Genomic DNA, 21,324 nt, shown 5'->3' with positions numbered 1-21,324 from the left:
ATCACTACAAAGTAGTGAAACATTACTTTACATATTTAAAATATACAACAAATTACTGGCTTCAACTTGGAAGCACAAATGCCTTAAAACTATAAGGCTATTATGATACAGACAGACAAATGATGGAAGGACATAAAGTAATAAATGGCTATGTCTTTCAATTAGCTAAATCAATTATATCCTGGTCAAGCAAACAGTAAAACCTGGTACTACTATCTGTTTACAAAGCTGAGTTGCAAGTACTAGCATATACTACTCAAGAAGCTATTTGGCTCAAATGATTTGCCAAAGAGGTACTATAGACTGAATCAGCACCCATTATGATTTATTACAATAACTAAGGTGTAATAAAGACTATAAAGTCTGACAAAATAACATACAATACTCATACTAAACACCTTGATTTACAAAAAGACTTTGTACAATGTTACATTCAAAACAATTACATTAATGTGTACTATGTCTAATTACAGAACTAATTAGCAGACATTCTTACAAAAGCTCTCTATGTTTTACAGATCAAGCATCTAATTAAACTATTAGGCATACAGTCTTAGTTCTTAATTAATGCTTGAAGGGGAGTATTAGATTGTACTCTAGATTAGGAAATCCCTAATTGTCTTATGTAGTGTTACTGTACTTGGAATGTCTCAGACTATCAGACTTTACTATATAGTATATAAGGTAGACACTTGCTTGATGTCTTAATAAGAGAGAGTTTGTAGAGTACTCTTACTATACTTGTTAAAAAAAACAAAAGTAGATAGTTCTCTTATTTCTTTTGATTCTTCTCTTCACACTTTATCTGAGTCTAAATCTACACAATCTAACCTACTAACTCTACATTCTAAGAACTCAGAATGTTTAGAACACTATCTAGTCTTGTTTACTACTTAGTAGTTTGTCTATAGTATTAAGTAAGGATAGTCTTAACTGAGTTTACAGTTGAGAACATAAGTCCATCCTTGTTGAAAGAGAGAGGTTAATAAGGAAATGTTAGTGTATATACTTACTCTCTCAAACAATAAGGTTATACAAACTGTATGTTCCCTTTAGAACAGGTAGTAATTTATTAGAGAATGTTCTAAGTACTAGCTCTAGGTTCCTGTCCTCTTAGCTCCCTTCTTAGAATCCCTCCAGATCTGAACAATAGCTCTAGTAGATAGTAAATGTACTAGTTTGTATATTAATAAGGTCTTTGTGTAGGAACACTACCTCTCTACTTAATACATTCTACTTCTGATTCTAGTATATAATACAGACAGAACTCTAAACCAAAATAGTTAGATTACTGAGTTTGTTCAACTACAGATGACCATTTAGGATTATGAGGAAAGTATTAAGTTCAGAGTTACTAACCTTAGAAAGACAGACATTTTTATTAGATTTGAATAACTTAAGGCTTACAACCCTACTATTAACTAGTTAGAGTAAACACTCACATTTGATCAGTATTCTAAGTCTTATAACTATCTTACACTACTGTTCTGAGTGAATACAGACACTTCTAATACTACTAACAGTTCTGAAGAAGGTAACTAGTTGTTCTTCTTTAACTAGGATAAATATATAAACATGTATTCTAGCTAAGACAGAATAGTGTCAATCTAAAGGATTTCTAAGATGTTACTAGTCTAGAACCTACTCAGAACAACTCAGTTCTGAAACACACACAGGGCCAGCCTGCCAGACTTTGTTTAAGAGTTCTCTAAAGTCTTTAGTAAAGAGGAGTTTAACTAGCTCTCTAAACATTACATTTAGAACTATACAATTGAGTTGACTAAGAGTTTTTAACCTAAGAATTACAAGGTCTATCTGCTCAACAGGGACAAGTAGGAAGTGCTCAACAAGTTCCTTTAGGAAAATCTTTAGAATAGCTGAATCTGACTCTTAAAATCCTTCATAACCTCTCCTTTCTTCTTTGTCAAAAAGAAAGATAGAAAGCTTTACTCAGTCTAGGATTATTATTACCTTAATAAGGGTACTATTAAAAACAAGTACCTGCTCCCCCTAATCTAGGAGCTTATTAATAAGACACATACATTCTAGGTTTTTACTAAGCTGAACATTTGATAAAGATACAATAACATTCAGATCTGAGAAGGAGATGAGTAGAAGACTATATTCTAAACTAATTGTAGACTATACAAACTAACTATAATGTTCTTTAGACTAACTAACTTGCTCACAACATTCTAGTCATTTATAAATTACATTCTAACAGATTTGATTAACTCAGAGTATGTTAGTGTGTATCTAAACAATATTCTAATCTTTACTTAAACTGTCAAGTACTACTACTAACTAATCTAAGCAGTTCTACAGTAACTCTAAGATAATAAACTGTTCCTCTAAGAAGTAAAGTGTTCTTTTACATAGGAATCAGTAGATTATCTAAGCTTTGTAATTAGAGAGAGAGAGGTCTGTATAGATCCAGTAAAGGTAATTACAGTTTATAACTAGCTACAATCTTAGAACCTAAAACAGGTCCAGACATTTCTTAGATTTGTAAACTACTACTAGTACTTCATCTAAGACTTTAGTACTATTGTCTGGCCCCTTTACAATCTTACTAGCAAAGGTGTTTTGTAGTAATGAGACATTCAGAAACAGTCTACTTTCAAGTCTCTCAAGTAAGTTATTACTAACAAGCTTGTGTTAGTAGTTCTGACAGTTCTGGATAAGTTCTGAGTCAAAGCCAACTCTTCCAACTTTGTAAATAGAGTAGTACTGTCCTAGTTCATTAACAGAAAGTAGTGTCTAATAGTGTTCTGATTAGAATCCCTCTCTACAACTGAACAGAACTACTTTATTTATAATAAGGAACTTCTTACAATTGTCTGTTCTCTAGAGAAGTAGTATTAATACCTCCTTAGTACTACTCAGAAGTTTAAGATTTAGAGTAATCACTTTAATCTCTAATACTTCTGAACACCTTAGAAGCTCAACTACTATTAGGCCTGCTAAATGCTAGAACTGTAAAACTATGACTTTATACTAACTTACAAACCTAGAAAGTAAATAACAAAAGCTGATCTACTCTTGAGACAAGTAGGTTATAAAAGGGGGGGAGAATAATAACAAAAATCTTGTTCTTCTTAACAACTCCCTTTTTGTATCTGAGACAATCTAAGAGATCTGACTCAAGTCTGAGAATGTTAACTTTATTACTTATATATAGTAAGCTCTGAGACATACACAGGACTAGGTTGTAGTTAAGTAGTTAAAGAAGTAAGCTAGAGACTAGGAGGAGGACAAGGATAGACAGGTTTACTAGGAAGACTAACTGTACATTCTAAAGGATTAGAAGCTGTAGAAGGATATTGTCTGAGCTTATTATAACAATCTAACAGTAGAACATTCAGGTAGATACAAAATGTAGGAACTTATTACTTAAAACTACTAGTAGCTAGGAATACAGAGAGAGATTCTAAAGTATATAAGTAGTTACAATATGTACTAACAGACTAAGGCCTACTAGACAAGGGTTCAGACTCTCTTACATTTATATTAGATTCTAGATTACTCTTAGGAAGAAGTCTTAGTAGACCTGATTAGTAAGCTACCTAAGTCTTAGGGTTACAATACTATCTATATGATTGTTAATTAGTTCTCTAAGCAGGTTTATACAGTCCTAACCTAAACAGAACTCACTTTTAAAAGTATAGTATATATTTATTAGAACTATGTCTTCTAGTTACACAGACTCCCTCAGAAGCTTATTTATAATTACAGACTACAATTTGAGTCAAAATTCATACAGGACTTGTATACACTTCTCAGAATCTAAAGGAATCTATCTACTATATATTACCTACAGACTGATAGTTAAACTAAGTAAGTCAATTAGGAGATTGAACTCTACCTCTAAATGTTCATTAATTATTAACAGTTAGACTAGTCTGAATAGTTAGTACTAGTAGAATTTATACACAATAACTAGTAACACTCTACTATAGAACAATCTCTGTTCTTCCTTAACCATAAGAGGTATTTATATTAAGGGACTGTTTCATGTTAGAACAGGAGTTCTGAATCTGTAACAGCCTTTACTAAACAGATACACAAGACTAGGGAGGATGTACAAGCTCTTTTAGAGAAGATAGTACAAGTTATAAAACAGAACTATAATTAGAAGAGATCTACAACTAAGAATTACTAGCCTAGTAACAAAGTAATACTAGAAGCTACTAATTTGACTATAGATTACTTAATGAAGAAGTTGGACAACAAGTGCTTCAGACCCTTTGTTATTAAGAAGAAGGTTAGTACCTCTGCTTACAAACTCTAACTCCTAATAACCTGAAAGTGTATACACCTAGTATTCAACAAGGTTCTATTGTCTTAGTATTACAACCTAGGTTTTCCTTTGTAACAAAGACCTCTACCACCTCTACCAGAACTTATTGATTCTAAACCAGAATACAAAGTAGAGTATATAGTAGACACTAAGTTAGTGTACAGAAAGCTTAAGTTTCTTGTCTACTAGAAAGAGTATCCAGTCAAAGAACACACTTAGGAACCTACTAAGAATCTCACTCATACTACTAATACAATCTAAGACTTCTACTAACTCTATCCAAGTGCTCTGTGCCAGCTTTACCTTATAGATTTCCAGACCCTATTGTTCTAACCTATATTTAAGCTACTAACTGAGCCTAATGTTTACTAATTGAGATGATTGGTTTTAGAGGGGGGTAAATGTTACAATCTACTACTCTCAAGCCCTCAGTTCTGTCAGTTCTGTACCCTTCTGTCCTAGAATTCAAGACTTCTGTCCTTTGAGTGTACAGTATATAGACTATACACAGACTGATTCCTACTGTGACTCCTACCACTATCCCTTTCTACCTTGACACTCCTTTCCTTTGTCCACCCCTTCATTCTTTGTTCATTCTAAGGTCTCTTACCCTTTACTCTTCCATCCCTTCATTCTTTGTTCACATATCTTTAACCTTTTCATTCTTCATTCTTTGTAGCTTATCCTTCCCTGAGTACTCTTGTATAGTTTAGTATATATATATGTACAAGATCAGACTGGTCCTATAGTCTTGATCTTGTCTACTCTAGGTAGTCCTGTACTCTCAGGCTCAATCTATATACTCTATACTTGTCTCACTCTCTCTACCTGTCTGTTCCACAAGTTCTGACTATGTTCTAGTACTTGCATCCTGTTACTTCTGTTGTGTAGGATAGTTGTAGCCTGGGTCCCCTTGCTGAGCCTTTGGGTCCCCTCTATACTGTTGCTGACAGAAATTGTAAAATGCCCAATGTGCTGTATAGACTGAGGCAACAGTAACATACTATGGCAGAGAAGTTGTGTTGCCTGTAACAATTGAGTAACACAACAAGTGTTACATATAGTCAAAAATGTAATGTAAATTGTTGTAGCTACAAGACAGTAGTAACAGTATTCATAATAGTGTGGACCCCAGTATTGTGAGTCCTATTGTTGCATGATCTACCCTCTGTTACTTGATTTTGGGGTCATGTGGCTGTATAACACTTGATTTTGTGTTGCCTCAGTTTATACAGCTACAGTAGTCGAAGGGCCTGTATTCTCACTTACGCACGAAACGATCGGCGATTTTGCTTTGGTGGTTATGAAAATATAGTAATTACGAGGATAGACTTATACATGTACAAATTGCTTCTTTAATCGAAATTATCGAAGGTGACGTAGTAAGTACTTTGAATCTCAGCACGATGCGAGAGAGTGAAAAAGCGACCGGTAGTCCCGGTGTCGTTCCGATGAAGAAAGTCGATCCTCTGGAGTCCCCTACCGCTCCTGTCAGGTGTGTTCCCCGTCCTCTGCTTGTAATGGGCACCGGCTTTACGTAGCATCGTTTGATATTCGAAAACTAGACTGTTCATCGTCTTGGGGATCATTCTCTGGTCAAGTTCGAATATCTCCAACGGTTCGTGCAGTTCTTTATGGAGTTTATATACGAATTCGTTTATAGAAAGGGGTGGGTATCGTCCAGTGGCCCAGTTTCTTCCCGACGTAATGAAAAGCGTCCAAGGACCCATGTGCACTTTGAAAACCCCACATCCCGATTTGCACGCTGGTTGCGTCCAAATATCGCTGCCATCCAAGTGATGCACCAATACGCATATCATGTTGTTGCAATTGCATGGATTCTGTAAGCTGCGAACTTGGGGTCCACGGTACGTTAGCGAAAAGATTTCATGAAGGAGGGGTATGGATAGAGGTCCTTCGGTTGCTCGGTCAGCCCGTCCATTTGCCCGTGACATCCATGCTACGAAGTCAATAATAACTTCTGGTTGTCCCTCCTCGATCAAAGTTAAAATGTTCATCGTAAGCTGGATAGATTTTTTTGTATAAACCTTGGCAAAAACCGGACAGGTATGGAAGTTGTCACAGAGAATGAAGACGTTGAATAAGGCGCAGGCAAGATCGTGTCTCGTGGCTTCGGTCGATAGTTTACGAACACAGGAGAAGAACGTCAAGGGCGATTGCTCGTCAAAGGCCGAAATCTGTCCCTCTTATATACCCATGTTTCGGCGTGGCTTTTCAGTACGTGGCCAAGTGCAGCCACCAGAGCCAAGCATAGTTAAAGCGTATTACTCCCGATATTGTTGTCAGACCACCCAGCTTGGAGGGCCCAAGCTATTAAGATCATGACCATAAGCAACAGCGTACGGAGTGATACTTTGCTTAATCAAAGATAAGTATGTAGCCCTAGTGTCCTCATACGCGTCAGGTCGTTAGTTATGCTGTGAGACCGCATAACTTAGCTGGTCGCTCAGTTCAAGCCACAAATCCGAGATACTAAGTGTGCGTAGAGAGGAAAGAAAAATTGGGTACTAAACAGTGTTGTTGTGGTTAAACCACAACAACACTGTTTAGTACCCAATGGTTTATTTTGACGTAGCCATCCATATTGATTATATAAGAGGACCGCCTAGACTTGTATGGAGTAAACGCAACATATATGCAATACATAGTAAATAACTTGTTTCTGCAATATACATCTCTTCTAACGTACCATCACTCATCCAGCACCTCATCTCCCTCCTCCCCAAACTCCAACTTCCTCTTCCTCCCCGGCATCTCAGATCCGTCACCAAACCCAACACCAGCCTTCCTCCTCAACCCCTCCACATCCCGACCTCCATCCTCCGCCCACTCCAATACTAAATGCCTCCCAAGTAAATGCGTGTGCATCATCGCACCAAAAACCCTCTCCGCCTCCAACCTCGTCGTAAACTCCAAGAAAGCATACCCTCTCGAGTGGGAATTAAATTTTTTAGGTAAGCGTACGGATTTGAGTGTTCCGTGTGTGTTGAAGAGGGATCGGAGGTCAGATTTGGTTGCTTCGAAGGGGAGGTTTTTCACAATCATCTTGGTCGTCTTGGATGTGGCTTTCGCTGAGGAAGAGGAGTTATTTTTGTCGTGGTCCTGGTCTTCGGTACCCCGTCCAGCGAACTTAACACTCAACGCATGTCCATCCACCACAAGACCCTGTATACTCCTCAAAGCCGTTTTAGCTGCATCCTTGGATGTAAATCCAACAAAACCGAAACCCATGCTTAGCCGTGGAGGTGGTTGGCCAGGTATACTGGGACGCTTCGGGTCAGGTTTAGTTTGTACGCGAGCGAAGGAGAAGCCGGGGAGGTGTCGTAGAACGGATGTGAGACGTTCAGAAGTCGTTGCGAAGGCGAGGTTTTTGAGGAATAGGGTTGAACCTGGGGGTGCTTCCTCTTCTTTAGCATCGTCGATAGGGCCCGCTATGTCGACGTCTTGCTTGGCTGGGGTCGGTCGAATTGCTTGAGTAGTCGTGTTGTCAGAAGACCGCGACCCATTAAAAACCCCAACAGGCGCCTTCTCAAGATACACAACACTTCCTCCCAGCCTTCTATACGCAACACCCCTGAAACCCCTCCCAGCATCATCCGGATGGGCAAACTCCACCACGGCAATCGTCCCACTCGGCGGAACAACAACCCTCCTCAACTCCCCATGCGGTTCGAATAACTCGCGTATTTGTTGAGAAGTCGTTCCGTAGGGGATGTTCTTTACTAGTATGACTGTATCCGACCGTTTCGCTCTTACGGCTCGGGAGTTAGAGGAGTTTGCGGAAGAGGAATAGGAGAGAGAAGAGAACGCAGAAAGGTCGATCCCTTCCGACTCGAGGAAAGCTTTCGTTTCTTGTATAATATGCGTTTCTGCAAGTGCGAGTTTGACAGCTGCGGACGTCGTGTCTCCATTCTCGGAGTCAGGATTGAGAATGTCGGCCTTGGGGATGTTCATCCGATCGGCAATGGACGACGCGACAGCATCAGCGTTCATATACAACATACTCCAATTAAATTCCTTGCTTGCGCCTTCTTTCTTCTTCTTTTCTTTTTCTTTCTTAACCGACGTTTTCCCGCTCCCACCAAGATTGTCTTCGACGCCTTTTACACCTGATGATTTTCGCTCTGCAGCAGGTAGAATATGCAAAAGCCTCCCCTGAAAGGACGTCTTATCAAGTTCTTCAAACGCCTTAACCGCACATGCTGGATCTGAGAAAGTGACGAACGCGAGACCTTTTGAAGATTTGGAGATTGGGTCGAGTGGAATGTGAACCTGAAAGACGAAAAAAAAGTTCATGTCAGTGATTTAGCGATGACTTGTGTAAAGGCGTTAAGTAGAAAAACTGGTGGAAGGGAAGGGCCAGATATCAGCTATACTATCTAAATTTCCCAAGTGATCAACAGTTCTTCCAGGAGGCTTTAAGGACCTCTGGATTCTGATGTCCCTATGAGTTTTATCATCACAAAGGCCCTCCCCTTACTCCTCCAAGAAAGAAAAAAACCATCATGCGAGAGAGAATCATACGAACCTGGGCGATATCACCGAACCTTGAGAAATGTGCCTCTAACTCGGATTGCGTACAAGTGTAAGATAAGTTTCGTAGGAATAGACGTCCGGTCTGAAGAATCGTGTCGGTTGGAGAGGGTTCTGAGTCGGCTTTCTCGGGTGCTTTCTCGGACTAGATCATATTCGTAAGTGATCGAGAAAAGTAATGAGAAGATTGAAGAACTGACATTTAATTTCGATGATCGTGCATCCTGCGATAACGGCACTTCCTCTTCCTCATCCTGCATGAACACCCTCTCCTCCCCACCTTCCTCAAGGTCCTTCTTCATCTTTCGTCTCATCCACTCCATATCGTCCACTTCCTCTACGCCGTCTTCCTCTTCCCTTTCATTAGAGTCATCAGTCTCAGAAATGCCGTTCGCATTCGCCTGCGATTGCTCAAGTGGACGAGAAGAAGGTCCAGCAACAGGAACGTCGTCATTATTAGCCCATGTCCGCTCTTTCTTCGTTCGAGGCTGCATAACTTGCATGAATTCGTCTAGTTCGGCTCCTTTCTTGATTTTCTTGCCTATTGACTCCGCATTATCGTCAGTACTGGTAGTAGCGTCCATCTTCTTCCGTTTCGATTTTGATTTTTGGAGAGGTTTAGTTCCGGGAAGCTTGTCGACAGCTGAGTTGCTGTTATCGATGCGAGGTTTCTTGTTAGGTCTTGGGATCGGTGCGTCTTTGGCTCCTTTCTATCCGGGCCCGAAAATAGTTAACAAACTGGCACAACCGTGAAGAAAACACTCACCTCAACAACCTCAACCCCAATCCTCGTCATCCCAACAAACGTCCTATCAAACCACCCCCTAGCCTTCCTCGCCTCCTCCTCCGTCTTATACCCAACAAACCCGAATCTCCTACTCCTACCATCTGGTGTCTGTGCGACTTGGACGTCAGTGAGCGTCCCTCCCGGACCGTCCTTTTGTGAGAAGTGTTGTTTGAGGAGAGGGGGAGTTATGTAGGGCGGGAGGTTTTTTATGATTAGGCGGGACATGCTTGACTTGACTATGGTGTACTGAGAGTTGGTGAGGGAGGGTGATGAGAATGACAGGTGGAGGACATGAAGACGTGATGAGATTACTTACCGTGAAGTAAACCCAGCAGCGGAAAGAAAATTGTACTCTTTAACAAATTTTTATTCGGGGGATGCCGACTAAATATTTCCTAATTGAGACACGCGTAAGGAAACACTACAGCCAAAATGAAATGCACCGAGACTAAAGCTACATTCACGTAACAGCACAACCAACTTACTCTCAACACCCACCTCCCCATCGTTCCCCATCACAACGTTCAAAACGGCGGGAAGATGTCAAAGTCCACAGAATCTACTCAGAGAGAAAAGAACCCACGAGGCATCCCCCATGCACCGTTCATCGTACGTCGTTTCGACCTTACATTCTCAAGGTCTTTTGGCTTAACTCTGACCTATTTAGACAGACGTAGAGGAACACGTTGGAGGTCCGGAGGGTGAAGTGGAGCCTGTGCTTGTTCGGTTTCAGGAGGCGTTGTCGTACGTACCTCTCCTTCTCCCTATCCCTATCGCGTGCTAATGTTTATGACCTTGTTTCGCGATGGAAGAAAGTACCGATACATGGAAGCCAACTTAACACAACGAAAAGCGGCTATTGAGGTGAAGATACCGGATATTAGGAAGACGTTGACTATGGTTGAGTTCTTAGCGGAGCAAAGAGTGCGTCTCCTACCTTATCCTACCTTAAATTTATATACTTATAAATCGTATGCTGAACGAATGTTGAACGATGTGGTGATGTGGTGCATATAGGAAGGAAAGAAAGTTAAATCCGATGACGATGATGATCTAGACGAAGATCTTGAGGATGACGAGTCTGGTTCGAAAAAGCCGATACGAACGACCTTCGAGCTGAACGATACGCTATATGCGGAGGCGGAGTTGGAGGATACTGATACTGTCTTCTTATGGCTCGGAGTACGCTTCCACTACCACATCTCCTATCACTCCAACCCAACTAATCTACAACTTACCCCGTCCTTTTCTTTAAATTTTGTTTCTAGGCAGACGTAATGCTATCCTACAAAATCCCCGAAGCCATCTCGCTACTCCAATCCAAACTAAGCGTCGCAGAAGAAAACCTCACGAACTATAATTCCGATTTGGAGTACTTGAAGGAGCAGGTGACGATTATGGAGGTGAATATGGCGAGGGTGTTTAATTGGGATGTGAAGCGGAGACGGTTGAGGAGAGAGCAGGAGGCTGGGGGTAGTCAGAAGAGCTGAAGTACGTACTTTGCTAGTACACAAAGATACATAGTACTAGTGTTAATATTTGACAATGGTATTGATATTGAATCGATAAGTATTAACATCTGAGTCCAGGACAAATCTAATGGTGAGAAACCACAACCTATTCTAACCCTAGCACACAATCAACCGGACCGACGCGGAACCGAGATAAAGTAGGCTTCCAATCCAAGCTTCCAAGCTTCTGCACACACAAAAACTGTCCATCATCATCAAGAAGGCATAAGTAAGTGACTAAGTTCAGCGAGGCCGCTCCAAATCCCAGCGCACTCCCCCGCGATCCTGTCTCGTCTCGATAACTCGTGTCGTGCTGTCCTTCACGATTTATCGATTCACCATGTTCGCGCGGGCTATGGCTATGGTCTGTAACAAGACGGCTCCTGCCTCTCTTACCTCTCCTACCTCTCCTACCTCTCCTACCTCACATCATACTAATGGTGATGACAAGAATGGACTGGAGGCGGATGATGCGAACAACTTGACTGATCCGAAATCGAAAGCCTACGCTCCTGCTCCTGGCGCTGTCGCTGGTGGCAAGAGCATCAATGAACTAGGTTTATCGACGCCAGAATTGTTGAACAACGAAAGTGAGAAAGTAGAGGTGGACTTGTATCGCCAAGAAGATATCGATCCCGTCTACCATGCAAAAGCGCATCTCTTGAACGAGGCTTTTGCTGAGATTGGTATGGGGAGGTATCAGGTATGTCATACTCATACTCATAGCGATGTCGATTATTTTCGTATTCATATATTTGGATTGGATTGAACTGAAATTGGAAACGAATTGGATGATAATGATTTTATTTTTTGTAGTGGAAACTCTTCGTAGCCGCCGGCTTCGGGTGGTTCGCGTAAGTCTCCTCCCCCCTCCCTACCAAAAAAAAATCCTCTCTTATAAAGTTTTCTTTCTTCCTTTCTTCCTTATTTATAGTGATAGCGTCTGGCCGGTTCGTATTCCATCCATCTTTTCCCGCGCATTTCTAGTGCTAACATTATTTTTATTTGAAATTATTGTTTCGTTTAGCAACTCGCTGGACTAATCCTCTCCCCAGTCGTAAACGAATTCGGCGTCCGCCCTCCCTTCCTCTCCCTCGCTCTCAACACAGGTCTACTCGTCGGAGCTGCGTTTTGGGGGTTAGGGTGTGATATCATCGGAAGAAGGTACGTACGCATATACTCAGCTCAATGGACTCATTTTCATTGAAATTGGGATTTTGTTCATTCACTTGGTGAAGGTGGTCATTCAATATTACACTCTTCATCTCCGGCGTATTTGGCATCGCAGCAGGTGGATCACAGAACTTCGTCACTCTAGCGAGTCTTTTTGCTGTTGTTGGTGTTGGGGTGGGAGGGAATATGCCTGTTGATTCTGCTGTTTTCCTCGGTTCGTCCATTCAATTATTTCATTGCCTGCTAAGTAGATTTTTTATGTACTGATATTTGATGTCGATATGTCGATCGTAGAGTTTATCCCGGCAAGCCACCAATACCTCCTAACAATCCTCTCCATCTGGTGGTGCATCGGCTACTTAGTAGCAGCACTCGTCGCTTGGCCTCTCATCGCCAACTTTTCTTGCACACCAGGATCTGTATGCGTGGATTCAGATAATCGAGGCTGGCGTTACCTCCTCTTCACCCTCGGCGCACTAATGCTCCTCTTCTGGGCTCTCCGCGCACTCGTCTTCACCCTACACGAAAGTCCGAGATATTTGGTTGCGAGAGGGGAAGACGAGAAGGCCGTTAAGGTTTTACAAGCTGTTGCAAGGGCGAATGGCGTGCAGTGTAGTTTGACGGTGGAGAAGTTGAGAAGGGCTGGTGCTGTCACTGGTTCGTCTCAACTGAATTTTACCGACTTTAATGAGAAGAATGAGAAGAGGGGTGTAAGTGGAGCAGCGAAGAGGAGTACGAAAGAGACGTGGGTACATTTGAAGGGCTTGTTTGCTACGAGGAAGGTCGCGTGGTCTACAAGTCTATTAGTCTTTCTCTGGGGTGAGCATGTCGTCATTCACTTTTCGTGCATATTTTTTCTTATGTTATTTCCTGATTTGGATCTGAACAGCGATAATCGGCCTTGCTTCGACCTTGTGAGTAACCTTCCGCCTAAATTGACTTTTCCACGTACTAAAATCCAAGTTATGCGTTTAGGTATAACAGCTTCCTACCGTTCCTATTGACATCAAAGGGACATGCATACGGCGACGCCTCACTCACCACAACATACAGAAACGTACGTCCAGAGTCCATAACCCTCACCATGACTCCTCTAGATAGCCAGTCTAATCTAATCAAACTTATTCGCAGACTGTCATACTCGCACTCACCGGCATACCAGGAGCTTTCCTAGCCGGATGGGCAGTCGACTTGCCGTTACTCGGTAGAAGAGGCACACTTATGCTTTCTTGTGGTACGTGACGTGCAATTTCGCTTGCCTACTTCTCAGTACACACACACATGATAATGCTAATAATATCTGACATTCTGTATTTCATTTCGCACTATTTTGGACGGAAAATGAATAGTCGGGACGGCTGTCTTCCTCCTAGCAACCACGACAGCACGTACGTCCAACGCGCTTCTTGGGTGGAACTGTGCGTATTCGTTCTTTAGCAACGTGAGTCCTTCATCCTGTTCTTGTCTTCCCTTTCCTTCTTGTATTCTATTGTATGGTTTCGTTTCTTGGAAAGCTGATGTGTTAATGTACTGATTGATGTATTGTATTGTACTGTGTGGATATAGATCATGTATGGTGTACTATACGCCATCTCGCCCGAGATTTTCCCAGCAAAGGATAGAGGAACAGGAAACGGCCTCGTCGCTATTGCTACGCGTGTCTTCAGTGTCATTGTGCGTCTACTCTTCCTCCTTCCTTTTCCTCTCGATAAATCTAACATTCGAAAATTTATTCTAATTGCTTGATCGTTTGTTTGCTTTCTTAACGTAACAATTGTGAATCGTGATTCACGAACTGTGAACACTTCAACCGTGAATTGGGAATGAAGGCTCCGATCATCGCTCTCTACGCGAAAGTGACGACCGCTGCACCAGTGTACATTTCGGGTGTGTTGATCATTGTTGCGGGGCTCGTGGCGTTGCTGTTGCCGTTTGAGCCGCGTGGGAAGGCGTCTGTTTGAGTTTTCTGGATGCTGTTGCGTGACGGCGAGTTGGAGTAGAGGCAGGAGGTGTAAGGAGCTGGTTGGGAGTCTGATGATGAGGTTTGGTGAAGGTGATGAAAAGGATGAAGGTAGGTGATTTTGTTATACCCTATGAAATCGTTTGGTATTTGGAGTAGTGTTTGGTGTTATTGTGAGATCGGTGTAGACTGGTATGTTCGTGGATTATTGAATAATGAAAGAATTGATGTGCCCCTCTCTCCTTTATCTACCACTCTCAAGTTCTCTATTGCTTGGCTTTCAAGATTGTCGGAGGGTGGTATTTCATAGAATTGGTAAGTAGAATTAAGTCCTATAATAGGTCTCAGAATAACTGAATAAATTATAACGGTTCCGAGGTAGGAAATATTTTTAGACAGCAAAGAAATTATCTCTCCCAGATTCACAAGAACCCAGAGTGTACAATAGACGTTACTGTAAAACCGAGCGACGCTGAACGCACTAGTACTGATAGTATATAGTGTATACACACAATCTGCCAGGGCATCAATAATAGACTACACAGAAGAACGCTAAAGTGGTTACAGCCGGACTCCCGACTTCCCGAATGTCGCTTCGTTCGGCACGTCATCCACCTTCCACCACTTTGTACACGAAATGAAGTGCCGGTCTCAGTAAGTATTAATCCATTCTCCCTCACTATTGTTTCTCTCTCTCTCATTACAGCGAGTTCTTCAGCTGCACGAGGAGTTTGAAAACTTCTTTCGTGACACGACCTGTATAATTTGGGATTCTGAGCATCTCGTCAAGTATGGGTAGCGTTTCCCGATTCGCATTCGCATACCCATTGTACAGAGCGGCTGTGGATGCATGTGTACGTTACACATGGGCTCAAGGATTCTGTCATCTGTCCAAGTGTCTTGTATAAAATAACTCGTTGACGTACGCTAGGCTCCGTTTGCCTCTTTACCCCTTTTCCCTACCCTCGCGCTTTTGTCCTATGGACAAACTGCCCTTGGCGTCTTGTAGGCACTAACAGGACAAATTTTCATTGGTTTTAAATTTCGGTCTGCTTGCGGAGTGGACGTTATGGACGTTACGGGTGACATGAATTTGACAATGATACGAACGATGACGAGTAGCGCGCGGAGTTTACTGGATAACCCTACCCTCTCTTTTCCTGGCTCGCCTGAAACGTTGCAGCAGATTGCGCAGGATCAGCAATCTGTTAAAGTGCGTTTTTCGATTAATTTTACCTTGTTCCTGTGTATATTCAATCACTTATTTATATTTCTTTTTTGCAGTATGTCGTAAGTGTGTATCTAAGTTTTTCTTCGGGTATGAACGAATAGTGATACTGACAATGGCTGGGTGTAGTTGCTTCGTTTGTCGTTATGCTCTACGATAACCTTTTGACACTTTCCAAGTACGTCTTCTCTGCTTGAATTTTTCGACGAAGGCGTCTGGACTAAATATACCCGGTTGTGCTATGTATCTTAGAGAAGTATGCTCAATCTTTCTTCTGGAGTGTAATGGTGGTGACACTGGTGACGTTGATGCATAATACTTTGTAGTTCTCGTTATTCTGGGGTCCAAGACGTTCGCGAGGTTCAGCACTTTTCTTCATTACTAGATGGCCTGTATTGCTTGAGAGTTTGCTTTACTTGATTTGTACGTCGATTCTGTCATTTCTATTCAGTCCTGGTTCTGATGGTAGTCTTGTGGAATATCTCGTGCAGATTCCTTGGATTTCAAGAGTTCCGAACCTGTGAGTAAGGTTTAATTCCGTGCAACATGTTGATATGGAATCGCTAAATTTCGGTGGTAGTTGTCAGTCTTCCTTCTCACATCTGAATAATTGGATGAGTCCGTTTACAGCATTTATTTGTTTCAGTTGTAAGATGGAGGCGTACCTCACTGCGTGGTATGTTGTCCTCGCGATGACTGCAATGATGAAATCAAAAAGAAATGCTGACTATATGCGCGTGATTAATTTTCGCACAGGGGGGCCTTGGTATTCCTGATTCCTCTACAAGGCATGCAACTTTTGCCAATATCACCTACTGCTGTATTTTGACATATTCGACAGTTGTCATCATACTTCGGACGATTGCTCTCTGGGAACGAACGCGGTCAATTATTTTTGTGCTTTTCACGACCGCCATGGTGAGTAAATATGCGATTGAACTCTTGATTAGAACTCTAATCCCTTTTGGACGTTCAGGCTACAGACGTAGCTTTGCTCGTTCTCTTGACCCACCTTAGTATTTCATTAGATTGTGTGACCTTTCCGCATGCAATGTCCAATTTGTTTATATTAACTACGTGCTTGTCAGATATGGTCGACCCGCTCTTCGCTCCTTTCCTTGGGTGTGAAAGCGGCCTTATCAGCTTTAATCCGAAGGCAACCATACCGTGTTATATCGCCCTCATCGCATTTGATACAATGATATTCAGCTTGACGCTGTACCGAGCGTTAAGAACTAGTACGTTGTTTTCTCGTCTCGAGTAGCAGTGATTGATGTTGTAACACGATAGTACGGAGAACCCATCTCGTTACCATACTTGTTCGAGACGGCTTCTTTTACTACAGCGTCATGCTCGGTGAGATCGAGAAATCTTCTCTATCGTGTTACGAGTTCACTGCCTCATTCTTTTGCCATTGTTGCACAGCGATCTCAGTTTCCGCAGTCACCGTCAGCTCGGTTCTTCCATTTGAACGCAGTTCTCTCATCGCCATGTTCTCGCCGATCATCAAGGCAAGCTTCTGTATCGTCGGGAGCAGGATTTCGCTCAACCTCCGAGAGGCGATGAGATCCACTGAGGAGAGACTCGGACGTGCAAGAGGATGCGATTTTGATAGTGATCACTGACGGTTTCCATTCCATTAATAACTTGAGATGTATCGTTGGTTCGATATCGAGATGAGTGATGAATGCTCCGCTTCCACAATCATTGTAGTGTATTCGAGATCGTCCTTTCCCTCCGGTAGTTGTCTATCCATAGTAGGATCATGGAGAGCTTATTGGGAATGATGGGTGTAGAAACGAGATGATTAATGGTAAATGGAAAAGTGTGCATGTTTCATACTCCAAACTAGTACAAAGCCAAGAAACACATGCTATCTTCCTATCTTTCATTTATAAGAATTGTCTCTGAAATCTCTGACTTTGTAGACTTCACCAATGAACATCAGTTAGAGACGTATTCCTTAATCTGCATCAATATCCTTGCAACAAATCATCTATCACATCTAGACATCAACATTCGATCTATCCTGTTAATCAGCTACAAAGACAACTCAGTTAGTCTGTACTACTCCCGGCTGCAGCAAGGTTTCTAATAAAAGTATGGATGATTTGATTCTCCTGAAGTACTATGCTGTGTTGCTCGAGTAGTATAATACAAGCCAGCAGTGAACGTGTTCGTTTGGTCGCCTCCTTAGACAAAGACCATGACGAGCCAAGTGCCTACTTTTCTTGAAATTATCCAGCAGGTTGCTCAGGATCAACAGTCTGCTAGGGTACGTTGTTTCCTTAGTAAACGAGTCATTGAAGTTGACATGACTTGCAGTATATTATATGTGTGTTCTCACTTTCAAACTATCTGAGCTATTCTGTGCTAACAAGCCCTGGATTAAGTTGTTTCGTTTGTGGTTATGCTGTATGATAACACCTTGACTCTTCCAGAGTAAGTATTACCCTTCTGTGCATTTTATACTTCTGCAGCTAACACACTACAGAGAGGCATGTTCATTAACCATTGTGCCAGCAATAAAGAGATGTTTATTATATTATAGCTCTTCCTGTTCTGGTCTAAGCAGTGTTCAAGAGGCTCTGTGTTATTCTTCATTACTAGGTGGCCAGTAGTATTTGAAGGTGCACTCTCTCTTGTTTGTATGTTATATCTTCTGTCTCCTTAAATTTGTGGATAATTTGACAAACAAATTGTCTTTCTACTGCTGTTCAGACTATTTGGATTTAGCCAGCCCTGAAATTGTAAGTAACAACTTAAGTTATATGATATGGAATATTTGCCTTATTAATCCTTAATGATAGCTGTTAGTAAACATACTATAACAATAGGCTAGTATCCAGAAATTTACATTACAGCTTTCAGCTGTAAAATAGAGATATACTTTAAGGGGTGCATTGCTATTTCTTATTCCTCTGCAAGGTAGCCCATTTTCTAATAAATAAAGTTGAACCAGTATATCGAATGTTTTATTGATAATTGTCATCCTTCTACGCACAATCACACTATGGCAACGAAACCGAACAGTCATTTGGGTGCTCCTTATAATAACTACAGTGAGCAGCTAAAAGCTATTTCATAGATTAATCTTAACCCTGTTATTAGGCAACAGATATAGCACTGTGTGTTATACTTATACGGTTTAGTATAACTGTTGATTGTACGTTCCTATTAGCTCCAAATTCTCAACAAACAATTTCCATCATTCACTGTTTCTCCCCAGATGCGACCGACCCGTTGTCTGCAGCATTTCTTGGATGCGAGAGCGGACTTGTTCGCTCTAATACGAACGACATTACGTTGCAAACTACAGTACCCTGCTATACAGCAATCATTGTATTTGACATAGTAACTTTCGGTTTGACGTTGTACAGGCCATTTCGAACTGGTGAACTACAGTTTCTGATGTACAAAGATACTACCTGAGACTAACTGTGCTATTCCAAGTCCGGAAGACACATCTTGTTACGATCCTTATCCGCAATGGGTTCTTCTATTACAGTATCATGCTTGGTGAGTCTCAGGTATCTTCTGTCTTGTGTAGGTATTCATTCTTTTCACCACCTATATAGCAATTTCCATTGCAGCAGTCGTAGTCAACTCAGCTCTACCATACGAGCGAGGCTCCCTAGTATCCATATTTCCAGCCATAACCAAAGCATGCTTTTGTATTATTGGTAGTAGAATGTCACTCAACCTTCGTGAGGCAGCAAAACAGACAGAAGACGGTTGTAGCAGTGGGAGCCTTTGATATCTCCGAGCTTTGCAGGATTATTTCTTTAAAAACAATTCCATTTATCTTCCTTTCAAGGTTGCTGGGACCATTATTTAATTTTGGCTTTGTATCTTATGTATAGCCTGAATTATAAAGCTTATTATCGAGCCGTTGTTGGCTTGAAAGCAATACTCAAATCACTTGGAATGGTAATAAAGTTGTTTGGATCATTAAAGAAATGTCCGAACGTTTCATATGAGAGGATCAAGGATTTCAATGTCCTGAATGCGTTAGAACCAGTATCTGTCCCTTCGAAAACTTTAGTCCGAGATCGAGCTACATCAATAATAGTTGGAAAACAAGCAGGTACGTCGTGCAGCTCTAGTGTCTCAAGTTTCTGACAGAGTGGAATAGCATCAGCATTTCCACCGAGTTCACCGCCAACAGGACCCGCATACAGTTGCTGTATCAATTCATCCGTGACAGCTTCTCCTTCCAGAGCAAGATACTTTACGCGACTTGCTCGTTGTAGCACGTTTGATAGTTGATCAGGATGTTCAGGCGTGTCGATCAAGTGTAATTCATGCAATGGTGGATCTTCAGATCTTTCAAGGAGGCCAACAATATTCTGCCATGAATTGTCTGGACCTAACAACGATGTCCTGTATCGAATAAAATGAAGTGATTGCAAGTTTGGAGTTATCATGCAATCGAGGAGCGGACCCGGATCCGACTCGCCATAAGAACAGGTAAGCGAGAAATGGGATAGCCGTTCTAATCGGATTTGCAAAGTGCTTAGAGGTTCATGACGTCGCAATGAAGCATACAGTTCGATGGATAGCCTTTCGAGATTCGGACAAGCTGCTAGCCAGGCAATAGCATCTAGAAGAGACTGAACAAAATGTAGGTCCAGAGTGGTGAGATTAGGGAGAAGTGGCAAGGAAGGATCAAAGAACACCATTGGCGATAGGATTCGCACAGTGCGTAAACGATTGCATGACGTAAGCCTCATCGTATACTCTCGCCCATGAAATCCAGTATACTTCGTTGACAGACTTAAGTATTCGAGTAACGGAGTGCCTTGAGGTAGTGCACGAAAGAGAGGGGCAAGAGCGTCCAGAACGAGTGCATTGACGATTAGATGTCGCCACCTGTGGCGTACAGCTACAAGCCGCCTTGCGATTTTATGCATGCTTGCCACGTACGCCTTGCTCTGTGCCCGGCTTAGCGAGCTCTTCTCCTGGCGTGCTGATCCGGGTGCATCATAGTTCATGGCGAAGGATAACGGGTACTTGATGCCAGACCGTGAGATGAAGAGATCAAGGATCCACGCATCACATGCTGGGCTTGATCCATGAGACCCGAGTGAAATTGAGGTCCATAGTCTAGGGGTTGTAATAGCAAGTCGACGCCAGGATGAGCAAACCCAGGATAGGACGAGTGGTGCAGCTGTCTGACTGTGAGAAGGCAACCTGTAATCATTGATGCTGGTATCTAGGGTGTGCTCAAATATATGTAGCAGTAGCTCTGGTGGAAGTTGGCAAGCCAGGCGCGTCGAGTTATCCGAATCGACTCCTCCTAGAGCTGTTATGGATGGTGGCTGTTGAGTCATACTGCTTGGCTGAATGAGCGGATGGGTATGCTTGCCCCAATTTCTAAAGCTGGAAGTAGTTTGCATCGCCTAGTATGGTACGGTATGGCCTGTGTCCTTCGTGTTGCGAAAGCAATCCTATGACATTATTTTGTCTGGCATCCACTGAGAGAATGGTACTTGGCTGACGTGTTCGTCGACTTTGCTTTCTGGGACCGAAGGACATCGTCGCATATACCTAGAAGGTAACCAGAATAGAAATTAGGATATCTACAATCGGATGTTAAAGATGGAGAAGAGAAGTAAAAATAAATATGGACCAACATGAGCAAAACCGAAGGTGGGACTCGAACCCACAGCCTTAGCCTCTTACTCAAAGTAGGAAAGCTACGCGCTGCCATTGCGCTACTCCGGCCTAGAAATTCTCGTAAATTGTACTATTTTTGTAGCTTAAAAGCCAATATTTACCCGGAGTTCTACCGGGATCCGGAGCTTGCCC

General features: G+C 42.1%; 6 protein-coding genes and 1 non-coding gene across 7 annotated transcripts; 3 read left to right on the top strand and 4 right to left on the bottom strand.

Moving 5' to 3' along the window:
• Positions 1–5,655: 5,655 nt before the first annotated feature.
• Positions 5,656–6,318, bottom strand: FOMMEDRAFT_154337 (uncharacterized protein; the record flags this gene model as incomplete). Its single annotated transcript, XM_007264868.1, has 1 exon — positions 5,656–6,318. One exon carries the CDS (start codon positions 6,316–6,318, stop codon positions 5,656–5,658), a length of 663 nt encoding a protein of 220 aa, XP_007264930.1.
• A 592-nt stretch (positions 6,319–6,910) lies between these two features.
• FOMMEDRAFT_18782 (uncharacterized protein) lies at positions 6,911–9,905 on the bottom strand. The gene is made up of 4 exons (XM_007264867.1): positions 9,621–9,905; positions 9,055–9,564; positions 8,850–8,999; positions 6,911–8,593 (listed from the first exon to the last, which is right to left on the bottom strand). The coding sequence occupies exons 1-4, from the start codon at positions 9,864–9,866 to the stop codon at positions 7,013–7,015; spliced, it is 2,487 nt and encodes an 828-aa protein (XP_007264929.1). The 5' UTR covers positions 9,867–9,905; the 3' UTR covers positions 6,911–7,012.
• Positions 9,906–10,181: 276 nt separating this feature from the next.
• Positions 10,182–11,131, top strand: FOMMEDRAFT_132879 (Prefoldin, subunit 3; the record flags this gene model as incomplete). Its single annotated transcript, XM_007264866.1, has 5 exons — positions 10,182–10,250; positions 10,309–10,385; positions 10,454–10,565; positions 10,659–10,823; positions 10,910–11,131. 5 exons carry the CDS (start codon positions 10,182–10,184, stop codon positions 11,129–11,131), a joined length of 645 nt encoding a protein of 214 aa, XP_007264928.1.
• A 382-nt stretch (positions 11,132–11,513) lies between these two features.
• On the top strand, positions 11,514–14,286 carry FOMMEDRAFT_80872 (MFS general substrate transporter; the record flags this gene model as incomplete). Its single annotated transcript, XM_007264865.1, has 12 exons — positions 11,514–11,855; positions 11,969–12,006; positions 12,087–12,102; positions 12,180–12,316; positions 12,391–12,539; positions 12,620–13,144; positions 13,215–13,239; positions 13,301–13,382; positions 13,457–13,559; positions 13,675–13,766; positions 13,892–13,999; positions 14,155–14,286. 12 exons carry the CDS (start codon positions 11,514–11,516, stop codon positions 14,284–14,286), a joined length of 1,749 nt encoding a protein of 582 aa, XP_007264927.1.
• Positions 14,287–15,284: 998 nt separating this feature from the next.
• On the top strand, positions 15,285–17,138 carry FOMMEDRAFT_166802 (uncharacterized protein; the record flags this gene model as incomplete). Its single annotated transcript, XM_007264864.1, has 12 exons — positions 15,285–15,498; positions 15,570–15,575; positions 15,639–15,695; positions 15,840–15,936; positions 16,005–16,035; positions 16,160–16,189; positions 16,270–16,301; positions 16,355–16,431; positions 16,490–16,544; positions 16,602–16,751; positions 16,804–16,869; positions 16,939–17,138. Exons 1-12 carry the CDS (start codon positions 15,355–15,357, stop codon positions 17,136–17,138), a joined length of 945 nt encoding a protein of 314 aa, XP_007264926.1. The 5' UTR covers positions 15,285–15,354.
• Positions 17,139–19,394: 2,256 nt separating this feature from the next.
• On the bottom strand, positions 19,395–20,846 carry FOMMEDRAFT_154332 (uncharacterized protein; the record flags this gene model as incomplete). Its single annotated transcript, XM_007264863.1, has 1 exon — positions 19,395–20,846. The coding sequence occupies one exon, from the start codon at positions 20,844–20,846 to the stop codon at positions 19,395–19,397; it is 1,452 nt and encodes a 483-aa protein (XP_007264925.1).
• A 311-nt stretch (positions 20,847–21,157) lies between these two features.
• FOMMEDRAFT_t23 lies at positions 21,158–21,240 on the bottom strand. Its single transcript has one exon. It is a non-coding gene; the product is annotated as a tRNA-Arg (tRNA).
• Positions 21,241–21,324: the final 84 nt, after the last annotated feature.

This window comes from Fomitiporia mediterranea (genome assembly GCF_000271605.1).
Source record: "Fomitiporia mediterranea MF3/22 unplaced genomic scaffold FOMMEscaffold_4, whole genome shotgun sequence".
NCBI classification, from domain to species: domain Eukaryota; kingdom Fungi; phylum Basidiomycota; class Agaricomycetes; order Hymenochaetales; family Hymenochaetaceae; genus Fomitiporia; species Fomitiporia mediterranea.
The sequence above is the reverse complement of the archived record's forward strand: the minus strand, read 5'-3'. Positions and strand labels throughout refer to the sequence as shown.